The sequence below is a fragment of the Papaver somniferum genome, chromosome 8 (assembly GCF_003573695.1).
Source record: "Papaver somniferum cultivar HN1 chromosome 8, ASM357369v1, whole genome shotgun sequence".
Classification (NCBI taxonomy): Eukaryota; Viridiplantae; Streptophyta; class Magnoliopsida; order Ranunculales; family Papaveraceae; genus Papaver; species Papaver somniferum.
The window spans coordinates 81,407,469-81,420,106 of NC_039365.1; the positions used below are offsets into that span (position 1 = coordinate 81,407,469).

General features: G+C 37.4%; 1 protein-coding gene across 5 annotated transcripts; it reads right to left on the reverse strand.

The window, feature by feature from the left end:
• Positions 1–3,892: 3,892 nt before the first annotated feature.
• Positions 3,893–10,731, reverse strand: LOC113301771 (protein CYCLOPS-like). 5 transcript variants are annotated; one of them, XM_026550583.1, is made up of 8 exons: positions 8,883–10,731; positions 8,305–8,381; positions 6,391–6,719; positions 6,002–6,057; positions 5,570–5,689; positions 5,414–5,462; positions 5,263–5,315; positions 3,893–4,911 (listed from the first exon to the last, which is right to left on the reverse strand). In XM_026550583.1, the coding sequence occupies exons 5-8, from the start codon at positions 5,686–5,688 to the stop codon at positions 4,122–4,124; spliced, it is 1,011 nt and encodes a 336-aa protein (XP_026406368.1). In that variant the 5' UTR covers position 5,689; positions 6,002–6,057; positions 6,391–6,719; positions 8,305–8,381; positions 8,883–10,731; the 3' UTR covers positions 3,893–4,121. The 5 variants fall into 5 exon arrangements, with proteins under 5 accessions (XP_026406368.1, XP_026406371.1, XP_026406372.1 ...); XM_026550586.1 differs by lacking the exon at positions 8,305–8,381; XM_026550587.1 differs by lacking the exons at positions 8,305–8,381; positions 8,883–10,731 and adding an exon at positions 7,041–8,242 and having other exon boundaries at positions 3,893–4,908.
• Between the last annotated feature and the right edge of the window lie 1,907 nt (positions 10,732–12,638).

The following is a 12,638-nucleotide window of genomic DNA, read 5'->3' on the forward strand; positions in this document are numbered from 1 at the left end:
AGAGAAGCCAACTTTTGTGCGGAAAGAATTTGTGACTGTAACTGCCAGTTACTTTGCAATTTAAGTTGAGCTTGGATGAGTACTGTGAGTTTTCCTGGCCTAAGTGGCACCCCACTTACGAGTGGATATCTGGAAGACCATCTGGGACGGTGGGTAGACAATGAGACTGATCATCCCCACACGTTGGCAACTGGCCAAGAGTGTGCGTTGTCAGGCCCGGCTAGCATCCCACTTACGAGTGGCAACCTGGATGACCGTCAAGGACGGTGGGAAACTGGAAACTGTTCCACACAGTACTGTGCTAAAATATTGTCATTTCGATGACATCTTTAAACTTGTGAACCTTAGGGATTCCTGGGTGGTAGTATGGGATGCCATCTAGGATCTTGGTCGAGATATCCTCTTGGCACTGGCCAATTGCGATTCTTGGTATTGTTGTGGGCACTTTTGGCTTCCTGGGTAAGCGGTATGGGACGGTTTCTCAGAAGGTCCAAATTGTTGTTCACGATAACTTGAAGAAACCCGTGATTTCTGAGCATCTGGTATGGGACTTTTGCTCAAAAAATCCAAACCGAAGAGATTTTCCACAATAGGTTTTTGGTTTTGAATTTCGGGGACGAAATTCTTTAAAGGGGTGAAGAGTGTAACACTTTGTGTTTTTAGCATAACGCATGCTAAAAGATGCGCCATGGCCTGAGATGATGCTTCATCTAAAGCTTCTGTTGCGCGGTTTGCGGTAGATTGACTTATGGCCAATGTCGCGCCAAAATGGCGTATTAGGTTTGGCATTTGGCCAAGGGTCAATGTTGCATCATCATGATGCATTAGGCCAGTTGGGTAGGTGGCCTTGAGCTTGCAGCGTAATCATTGCGCATTACGAAAGTTATTGGCCTAGAGCCAATATCGCACAATCATTGTGCATCAGGCCAGAGAAGGTTGGTCGAACGAGTGTTACCCAATCATAGTACACAATCATTGCAAAGTAACACAATCATTGCGAAGTAATGCAATTATTGCGAATGAACACAATCATTGCGATGAACAGTGAAGCAAGCATGTCAATTAGCTCCCCTAAACATACTTGTAGAAATTCCATTAAGACATATATAGGGAGGGGTACTTGGTTGAAGGTGCATATGCGGACTATGTACCAAGTAAGCTTCATAGCTTAGCTGGAAGATTATAAATGATCTCTAAGGCTCATTTATAGTTGCGCAACCTTGCGAAGAGGGCATTTGATGCTTAGGCATCACTATGCCACGCCGCGGACCCGATGATGCATAATCATTATGCATCTTTGAAGAAATGGCCTACGGACCAGGCCATTACCATTATTGCTAGGCTACGACCTTGCAATCGAGTTGGTTTAAGTTCCGGTACCTTTGAGGATGAACTACGGTCTGTGCTTGATCCCTTTAGAGTAGGGAAGGGTACGTAGGCAGCCACAATGAGTTGCAGCATTGCCGGTCCAGCACGTTGTCGCTCATATCATCTAATTATGAGATGATTGCGGCAGATTGGCCCCTCATATCATCTAAGCTCGGTAGCTCGATGAAAGAGATGATTGTGGTCAAGCTTGATGAGGCTTAGTTGCATGCCATCAAGTGGATGCTCATACTTCCTATCAAGCAACAAAGAGCAGGCTATAGCCTATTTGGAGGCTAAAAACCCGAGTGTCGTAATTTAGCTCAAGAAGAGTCCATTTTGACGGGAAACGACCCAAAGATCAAGACATGTTGATCTATAGATCCACGTGGTCACCAGAATATTGCCAAATTCCATTGTTTAGGGCCTCAAAAGGGCGTTTTTCCCGTTTTAAGAAAGTTTTGTTTCTTAATAAACCCTTTGCGGATCAAGGGTGAGTTAGAACAGTGTGGAAGCTAAGTTAGCTGTATCATGCTCCACGAGCATGCTTGCCAGGGCAGATGGACGTGCATTTTCCTATCTTTAAGGCCCGGAGGGGGGTTACGTCCTGCGGGGCAACGCGCTAAAGGCGTAATTTTCCGGTCCGTCACAGTTGGTATCAGAGCAAGTTCCGAGATAACTCTAGGGACTGTGCGGAATGGACTTGTCAGCGAGCATTTTCCTTCAAAGGAAAATATGAAGTTGAAGAGAAGCCAACTTTTGTGCGGAAAGAATTTGTGACTGTAACTGCCAGTTACTTTGCAATTTAAGTTGAGCTTGGATGAGTACTGTGAGTTTGCCTAGCCTAAGTGGCACCCCACTTACGAGTGGATATCTGGAAGACCATCTGGGACGGTGGGTAGACAATGAGACTGATCATCCCCACACGTTGGCAACTGGCCAAGAGTGTGCGTTGTCAGGCCCGGCTAGCATCCCACTTACGAGTGGCAACCTGGATGACTGTCAAGGACGGTGGTAAACTGGAAACTGTTCCACACAGTACTGTGCTAAAATATTGTCATTTCGATGACATCTTTAAACTTGTGAACCTTAGGGATTCCTGGGTGGTAGTATGGGATGCCATCTAGGATCTTGGTCGAGATATCCTCTTGGCACTGGCCAATTGCGATTCTTGGTATTGTTGTGGGCACTTTTGGCTTCCTGGGTAGGCGGTATGGGACGGTTTCTCAGAAGGTCCAAATTGTTGTTCACGATAACTTGAAGAAACCCGTGATTTCTGAGCATCTGGTATGGGACTTTTGTTCAAAAAATCCAAACCGAAGAGATTGTCCACAATAGGTTTTTGGTTTTGAATTTCGGGGACAAAATTCTTAAATGGGTGAAGAGTGTAACACCCTGTGTTTTTAGCATGGCGCATGCTAAAATATGCGCCATGGCCTGAGATGAGGCTTCATCTAAAGCTTCTGTTGCGTGGACGCGGTAGATTGGCTTAAGCCCAATGTCGCGCCAAAATGGCGTATTAGGTTTGGCATTTGCCAAGGGTCAATGTTGCATCATCATGTTGCGTTAGGCCAGTTGGGTAGGTGGCCTTGAGCTTGCAGCGTAATCATTGCGCATTATGAAAGTTATTGGCTTAGAGCCAATATCGCACAATCATTGTGCATCAGGCCAGAGAGGACTGACCGAACGAGTGTTGCGCAATCATTATACACAATCATTGCGAAGTAACACAATCATTGCGAATGAACACAATCACTGCGAAGTAACGCAATCATAGCGATGAACAGTGAAGCAAGCATGTCAATTTGCTCCCCTAAACATACTTGTAGAAATTCCATTAAGACATATATAGGGAGAGGTACTTGGTTGAAGGTGCATATGCAGACTATATACCAAGTAAGCTTCATAGCTTAGCCGGAAGAGTATAAATGATGCCTAAGGCTCATTTATAGTTGCGCAGCCTTGCGAAGTGGGCATTTGATGCTTAGGCATCACTACGCCACGCCGCGGACCCGATGATGCATAATCATTATGCATATTTGAAGGAATGGCCTACGGACCAGGCCATTACCATTATTGCTAGGGTACGACCTTGCAATCGAGTTGGTTTAAGTTCCCGTACCTTCGAGGATGAACTACGGTATGTGCTTGATCCCTTTAGAGTAGGGAAGGGTACGTAGGAAGCCGTAATGAGTTGCAGCATTGCCGGTCCAGCACGTTATCGCTCATATCATCTAATTATGAGATGATTGCGGCAGATTGGCCCCTCATATCATCTAAGCTCGGTAGCTCGATGCAAGAGATGATTGTGGTCAAGCTTGATGAGGCTTAGTTGCATGCCATCAAGTGGATGCTCATACTTCCTATCAAGCAACAAAGAGCAGGCTATAGCCTATTTGGAGGCTAAAAACCCGAGTGTCGTAATTTAGCTCAAGAAGAGTCCATTTTGAAGAGTCCATTCTGTATTCCAACAACAAGGAAGAAGGTTATCATAAGATGTTGGTCCATTTTCAGTGACAAACATTAATGGAAATCAAAAATGTATGCTGTATTAACAAATGAACCTTAATGCTGGCAACCCTGGAAGTATACTAAAACTCTCTTAACTGAAGATAGAAAATCAATGCGAAATGCAAACTCGTCAACTTCCATCAGTAGGTATAAAAAAATGAAAACCTACATACTCCCCTAAGTTTCAGGAGGTTCAAATTTGAACAAAAAACTCGAATATCAATTATGGGTTTTAAAAGTAACACTCAGGCACAGACGGGCAATGTCGGGAGGAGAGAAGGGAGGGAGATAGAATGCGTGCATGTTAAGGATGTTAAGTGACGCGCCATTAAGGTATCGCTCAAACCTTTAGCTATTGAACCGTTTTCCAGACTTCCATTGGCAACTTGTTTCATCAGACTCTCGCAACCGGATGGTGTTTGACCTGAAATAGGACCATCACAGACTTCAAAACCAGTTGAAAGCCCAGGTGCAGCAGCAGATGATTCACTTTGAGAAGGTTCTTGACAAACATAGCCCATTTGAATTTGATTTAGCGGGGCAACAAAACCGTCTAAATCTATGTCTATTGCTCCTTCGAATGTTTGCAGCTTATCAGGGTGCTTCACTTCAGCACCAGATATTCCTTCATAAGTTGGTTGCGGCTCATGTATATGATGAACCATTTTCCCTTGGTCGAAACTCGAATTTCGACTAACTTCTTGAGAACGATGACTCCTAAATTGACTACTTTCAATTGTTTCTTTTTCCATCTGGTTAATAAGTTTCTTCCTTTCTAGGGTACCCTTCAACATGCTCACCACAGAAGAAACTGCATCTACAGGAAGTATAGGAGCGTTGCTGAAAGAAGATGTCGTTGAATTGGAGGGAGACATGAACGTTCTTGGTTGGCTAGGAATTTCATGTACGTCACTGAAACTACCTGTGGTTGCATATTGCGGTCTCATTCTACTGAATCCATGTTCTGGGGCGGTACTATGTGTCGCTTCAATTTCATTTGATGATTGCCAATTTTGCATGGCTGTATACCTTCTTCTGTATAAACTAGAGAGATCAGCTTGAATAGAAGAAAAAAAGTTCTACTCACAAAATAAAGAAATAAAAGAGGCTTAGGGATATATCAAATAGACAGCTCTATTACTGTGTCAACATGATTGCTGGATTTGAATCGCTCAAATCATGAACAAAAGTAATAAAAACTAGGATACAATCATACATATGAGTTGTGCTACGAGAGATTAAATATTTAGAAGCAAGTATTACAAGAAAACCCCAAAAAGGACGTCCTTCGGTTTCTGTAATTGTGAAACTGAAAACAATTTAACTAAACAATTTTGTGTCACATAAACAGGGTGTCTAAAATGATGCTTTTGGAACAACTTGTACCTTAGTTCAGAAGACCGGCTTCTTGTCATGGGTTGGGAACTCTGAAACCAGGCCTGCATCGAAGGATGTATTAAGAGATTACTTAAGTATCATACATATCATTCTAATAAGACTACTAGTGTGCATATAAAAGAAGTGAATTTAATCTGACCTTGGCTAAACACATGTTACTTGCTTGTGTTCCTTTTTCCTCAACATTCCTGGAAGGTTAATATGATTGTTTCCGTCAACATATAGCATTCCAGATTTGCCTCAGAATCTTGATCCAATATATACAGTGTTAAAAGATTTTGTCTTCAAGATATACCTGAATGGAAGTTCTTCTTGGTCACTTGAGAGTTCATCGACTATCGACAAGGTTTGAGGGAACAAAATATCGGTGTTCCCATGTTGCTGACTTACCAGAGCAGCAAGTTCAGTGGACATCCTGATTTCATATTTTTACATTACAAAAGCAACCACATAAGAATGTCAGCAGAAAGATGCCGAAGTTCAGAGAAAAACCTATTATTAAGAAATTGTAAAGTTCAAACAAAACTTGATGGAAACCCGAATAGCTAGGAAACTCAACGTGTCACAATGAATAAGAGACCTTGTTTAAGGTAACTCTTGAACATATGAAAACTACTCTGTGATGTAAACCTATCGGAACACGGGTGAGGTTGAGGTACCCTTTAAAGTAAAAGAAATATTATGACATAAGCAGAGGAACCTCAATTTCCTGTAGGAAGCTACTCACCGTCGAGATGCTTGCCGAGTTCGATGTGCTATGCCTGTTGAATTGTGTCCATTAATCTGCAATGAAACATGTTCGTGAGAATAAACACCTTAACAACAAAGAAATCTATAAAATAAAACCAAAGAAACTTCACCCAGAAGTCTTGAATATTGTGAGGTACTGAATGGGGTAAGTATGTCAACTGCTAGACTGTACAAGTTAACAGGAAAGCAAAAAACGTGCTTAAAATATTATTGATTGCTCAACACTGTTCACTGAGCAATCAACACCACACAATACACCAGCTCACTTCAAACAAATATACCGACAGAACAAATTTATATCCAAATTGTCCACCCATGTATAGAAAACAAAGTAAATGAAAACCAAAATGATAAATTGGAACTTGCCTCTCCATTATTGAGCCAACTATTGAAAAGTTCTTCGCTATCTGCACGAAAGCTCTGACACAGATTCTTGAACCCCAAGCATTTCCATTGTTGGTGTTGGCATTCCAAGTGAACCTTCAATCAAAGATTTCAGAAAAATCTCTTCACTAGAATTCCTTAAGAATTCCGAAATACCCCTTCCTTCTATTTCCATGAAACTCTTCTCCTTATCACTCCTCTGAACAACTTGATGAGAATCCAAATAGTTAGGATTCTGATGATTATCACCTTCCATTTGTATCAGTGAATTGTTCATTGAACTTCTCCAATCTCCATCTAAAACCATTATACTGAGGTATGACAAAAAGAATTAAAGACTCTCTTCACTATTGTTCTCGAAAAGAGACCACAGTAAGTAATACAACTACTGCAAACTGTCATATCATTCAACATTAAGAATCACAACCTCATTTTGAACAGAGCAATATCACACAAAAAAATACAGATAAAACATATATATTTCTAGTCCAACTTTTGCTTGAAGAGAACTGATGGACACTATATTATTTTTAGTTTCATAGAACAGCAATCAGCAATTAGTTAAGGAATATCACAAACTTTAGTTCGATCAATGAAGAAGATTCACACATATAATCAAGAAAACAACTAACCTCTCATGAAATTTCACTCTTTCACAAGCTTCTTAGGACTTTTCACCAAAATTTTCCAACCAGACTTTGAGTTTAACTTGTTGATATCTAACTAATTATCCCAAAAAAAAAAATGCAATAACATAACGAAAATAACTATGACAAAAACCAATCTTTATTAGTTAATCACTTAATTAAACATCAAATATACAGTGTGCCATTTAAATATAGGTAACTGAAACTTATTGACTACTGTAAGAAACTAAGAATGAAATAAAAAATTTGCTTAACAAAATGGAATCTAGTTTCTCTTATAGTTCAGATTCCTGATGACACGGAGTTGTCTTTTCTAGTACACTTCAGAATTCAAAAGTATTCAATGAAGTGGCAGGTATTTCAAGTCACATGTGGAAGCTGACTTGGCAAGTTTCAATTATTAGCATCTTATGTCCTCCTGTCAAACAGTCATTCCTACGTTGAACTAGTCCATGACCTGCCATATCAGCAATTTATTTGGGATATAAAGTCTTAGTATTCCAGTCAAATAATCTGAACTGTCATTGCAGGGTAACAAGTTTACTGTAAAATATTGAAGCCATGGAAAAATGAGAAAGACCTTCTCCAACTTGTTTATAATAATTAATTATACTAAACCTTATAATTGATTAACATATAAGCAAATTAAACTTGAAATACTATTTAAAAAAGAAGTAGTTAAGGAAACTACTTTCTTCTAATATTAAAATATTTGGGTGACTCAAATTGTTAGATGTTCTTTATGGAATTATACGATGCATATACCTCGTTTCTGCATGATGCTTGCATATTTATCACACATTTGCATATTAGTTAACAATAAAAAATTGGTAATAAAAAGTTTAACAAGAGAACAAATAGTGCAACATGCATATGCAATTTACCACATCACTCCCTTAGAAATTCCAACATATATATCTAGTCTATCTATATATTTCAGTGTACTAAGTTTTCACATCTGCTCTCACCTAATAATTTATATATTATCAGGCGATAATGAAACTAACACAACTTTGACTATGTTAATATAACTTGAGTTAATTGCACACATAACTAATGACTTCACTTTATGTTTTACCTAGATGTCACTAATTTGTTTGAATTACACATGCCCAGGTGCTTAAAACGAGCAGTTAGTTCAAATTTATTCTGAGAATTTAATATGAAAACTGATATCCAACCATTTTACTTACTCGTATATTAGCTTATCAGTAACGGGCAGAAATGTCCTTTTGCACGAATTGCGTACCTTTGTAGGGTAGACTTGAGTTTATATGAAGAGCCTCCGGCAACATAAAACAGAGTGCGGAGCCGGCAGCCAAAGTACTTGAGTTTCAAAACGATGAGACAAAAACTCAGATTCCTCTATTTCAAAACTTGAACAGAAAAGTACATTTTGATTTCATAATACTTTTTTCAACAATCACAATCCCATTCCCATTCAGTCCAGTGTGAGAAATATGTGTGTTAGTCGAGAGACATCTTCCTCCAATTCAAAGATTCAACAATATGATTAAATTTTTGAATCCATACGTGTAATGTTAATGTTTCACATTCAGATCTCTCAGAATTTAAAACGGTTCAAGTTTAATATCCCCATCAATATGAGATGAAATTTGTGTAAGAACATCATTTAGGGAACACAACTATAATCATTCACAAATAACAGGAAAACATAATAAGCCACGGTCGTTTTGGTACATGACTATTATATTTTGGAGGCATATGCTGTATTTATATGAAGAAATCAGAAGCTATATATATAAGGTCAGGTAAATATGTAACAAAATTTAACAAGTCATAACTGATAAAAGAAATTGCATATACCTTGGCAATAAAGATGATGTATACCAACCACGAGCAGTGCTTTCCCGAGTTACTTTGCATGTTCTAATGGTATTTTGTCATCTGGGAGACGTTATGCTTCTTCGTTTTTGGTAATAAAACATCCGGCACTACACCATCAGTGAGCATGTCAACCTTACAAAACCCTCAATTTAAAATCCCATATGCCTCAACATCAGGCAAAGAACACAGTTTATCGCGAACTGAAAAGCCCTTGATACTTCATAAATTCTTCCTCCTTTACAAAGACCATCAACGAGAACACTATAACTAACAATATTGAAGAAATTTTGTTTTGAAGCATTTCTTCATGTCGCTCGTACAGACTTCGCATATTTTCAGATTTGAAGTACGATCAATCAAAGTGTTATATGTGATGCAATTTGGGGTAAAATCCTTTTCCACCACTAAATCGAAAGCTAACATCGCTTTGTCTATTCTAGCATCTTTAGATGACACATTGATCAATATTATCCAGATAATTGTATTCGGTTCCAAACCCTTGCTATTCAATGAGAGTGCAAAACGTTATAGCATTTCTCACTTGAAAGAAAAATAATCAAAGTTTCATCCTACTTACCACGTTATGTGACCCCCATGAGAAAAAAGGTGCAGGTGACAACATCAGGGTCTATATTATTTCTCACTTTGTTTGAACACCTTCAATACATCCCTGATTCTTTTCATTTCACACCAAAACAACAACATTTGGGACAAAACTACTCTCCATTGCTTAAGAAACCAGCGAGCATCAGTCGTTCTCCCTTCTTCGCAAAAACCCTGTACAAGTGCAGAATAGGTGACGACTTTCAAAACACAACTTTTCTTCACCATGAACTCATATAATGGAACCCATCTCTAATATTTCTAAAAGTATCAACAAGTGTACTATAAGTCAAACCAGAGAGCTCGAAACCATTCTTTAAAATCCTACTAAAAACTCCACAAGCTTCAATCAGCTGACCTTTCTGACATAACCCCTTGATAAGAATGTAGTAAATTACCGAACTAGGAGAGATTCCTTCAACAATCTTGTATACTCTTCAATTGCTCCTTAGAAATCTCCAATTTTAACATAAAGTCATAAACATCTAAATCGAACTAAAGACCAACAGCAAACACCCGAAGAAGATCATGCCCCTCTTTCATTTTCCCCACTTCACATTTAATTGTACCACAAAGAACTACATCAAGAGTTCTACCTTTCTCTATCATTATATTATAAAGCTCAAGTGCCTCACATCTCATTACCTTCAGTAATTGGATGAGTGTCCTAAAATCTTGTATAGGAGACCATAAGATACCCTAACATGATTGTCCTTGCAAATTTTATCAAGCATGAATCCTGCTTTGTGAAGAAAAAAACAACTTTTTCCTTTTCATTATTACTGAGGTATCAGTACAGAGAAATGCTATACCCATTTTCTAATTCTCCAAAAAAAAATATATTAAAATATGACCTAAATGTACCAATGAATTCAACAAATTTGAACTCGCAAAAGGCAAGATAAAAATCATTCTCGTATACATATTAACAGACAGATCAATCATTCCACGAGGACAACATTCAACCAAAAAGAGAGGAGGTGAGTAGTTATAGGGTTTGCGATTGAGGTTTGTTGTTTGGAGCAGTAATAATAATGGAAGTAGTACCTTTGAAGTTCATGATGAAAATGATGCAGACAGCATATAGATTTTCCCGCGCTACTTTAGCCGATTGAAGAACGACTTGTTTAACCTTAGGGTTTTAGCATTCAACTTGCAAATCCAAGTTGTTTTATTTTCCAGGGTTTAGCAGCTTTTGGTCTCAACTTAACTTATAATGGGTGGGAAAGATCTCAAAATTTTGTCACCCTTAGAGCAACCACGGTGGGCGATCAAACCCATAAATATGGTCTAGCAACGAGATGTAGTGGGACGGACTAAAGAGCAAAAACATGACTATAACCAGATCCTGAACTATATTTGATCTGGGACCAAGACCAAACTCAAATATAATCGAGCGAACTTATAATGTACGCTTGTTAACGGGCGAACGTATAATGTACGTTTCATGTGGGGCGGTTGTATAGTCCCCGTTCCATGAGTTGTTGTGTATGAATCACATTATATCTTCGTCTGGCTACCTATCAGGCGTACATTATATGCCCGCATCACATATGGGCTCACATTATATGTTCGCTCGATCATATATAGTCCACTACCGTAGTGTTACAACACGGACTAAACCCAAAATTTGGTCTTTTTTCTGCTCTTTAGTCTTTGGTTTTGATCGCCCCACTGCAGTTGCTCTTAGAACCTAAAAAGATCTCTTTCTCTGGACCACATTACGGTCGGATAGACAAAAAGGGTGAAAATCCAATTCTCTATATAATAATAGAGTTTTTTTTTGGAGCGTTCTCATTCACCGGAGCTCCTGGTTGATTCTCACTTCTGGGTGCTTTTCGCTTCTGGTTAATTCTGGCCCCACTTTATTATTATTTGTTGGTAATGTTATAATATTTTCGCTAATAATATTTGAGGAAAATATTTCTATGCCTCACGATATATTTTTCAGCCAATTAATCCAACAAAAATATTTACCAAAATAACTAAATCTAATAAAATCTTATAAAACTGCCAAAAATATAAAAAAACGTCCATAATATATCTAAATCTAAAGCAATTATCTCGAAGAGTTAATGTTTCCAAAAATACATTAAATCATAAATCAATCACGCATTCACGATTTCATCATAAAAATCAAATAATTAAAACAATCATGCATAAATCAATCACATAATTAATGAATTTAAAAAAAATGTAATTTTTTTTTTCAATGTCCAATGTCCAGTTACAGCTTTCAGAATCATTCTTTTCCTAATTACAACTCTATACTATTAATTAAAATTAAAGAATAAGATTACACTTCCTATAAGAATTATTAACAAATAAAATTGATCGTGGATACTAACCTTTTAAACCGACTTTGTGACTTTCTTGCGAATATATTTTTTGATAATCCTGTCAAAGAGGAAAAATTTACGAAATCATTAGAAATGAAACAAAAGATTAAAGCAATATTAAAATCTAAAACAAGCCAACACAAAAAAGATCACACCTAAATTCAAGCAATAAAAAATTAATAGACCTCATTTTCATATTATTTTTCTTAATATTGATAATACCATAATTAAAAATAAAATAAATCTATAAATAAATTAAATAAAGCCAATTTTTTAATTTTGTTGTGTTTTGATATGTAATATATCTTTTATACAAAAATATTTGCAATCGCCAATTATGGTGATCTAAAAATAATTAAGATATTCAAACTATCTGAAAATAAAAGATTATAGATATTTACATTTCATTCCATTTGAAAGGAAAAAAACCTAAATTAATTAAGTTCCAATACATGATTAAGTTCCTAAACAGTGTGTAAAGATACTCAAAATATGAAATATATCTTTCATACAAAAATATTTGCAACCACTAATTATGGTGGTTATATGAGAATTATGTTGCTATCCAAAATTACAAAACTGTATTTTTTGAGATGTTGTTTCCTAAATTAGGTATTTTTTCCCTCTAAACAGAGATTTTTTTTCTTCAGGAAATTTTGTGGATACTCTCTATTTAAATCACTCGAGTAAAGGTGAGGTCTCATCGTTTTTGTGATTTTTTTTTTTGCCAGGGATTCGCTTTTTTGTTTCTCAGTTTTTCTTAGCATTATATCCATTAATGGTGATTTTTGAT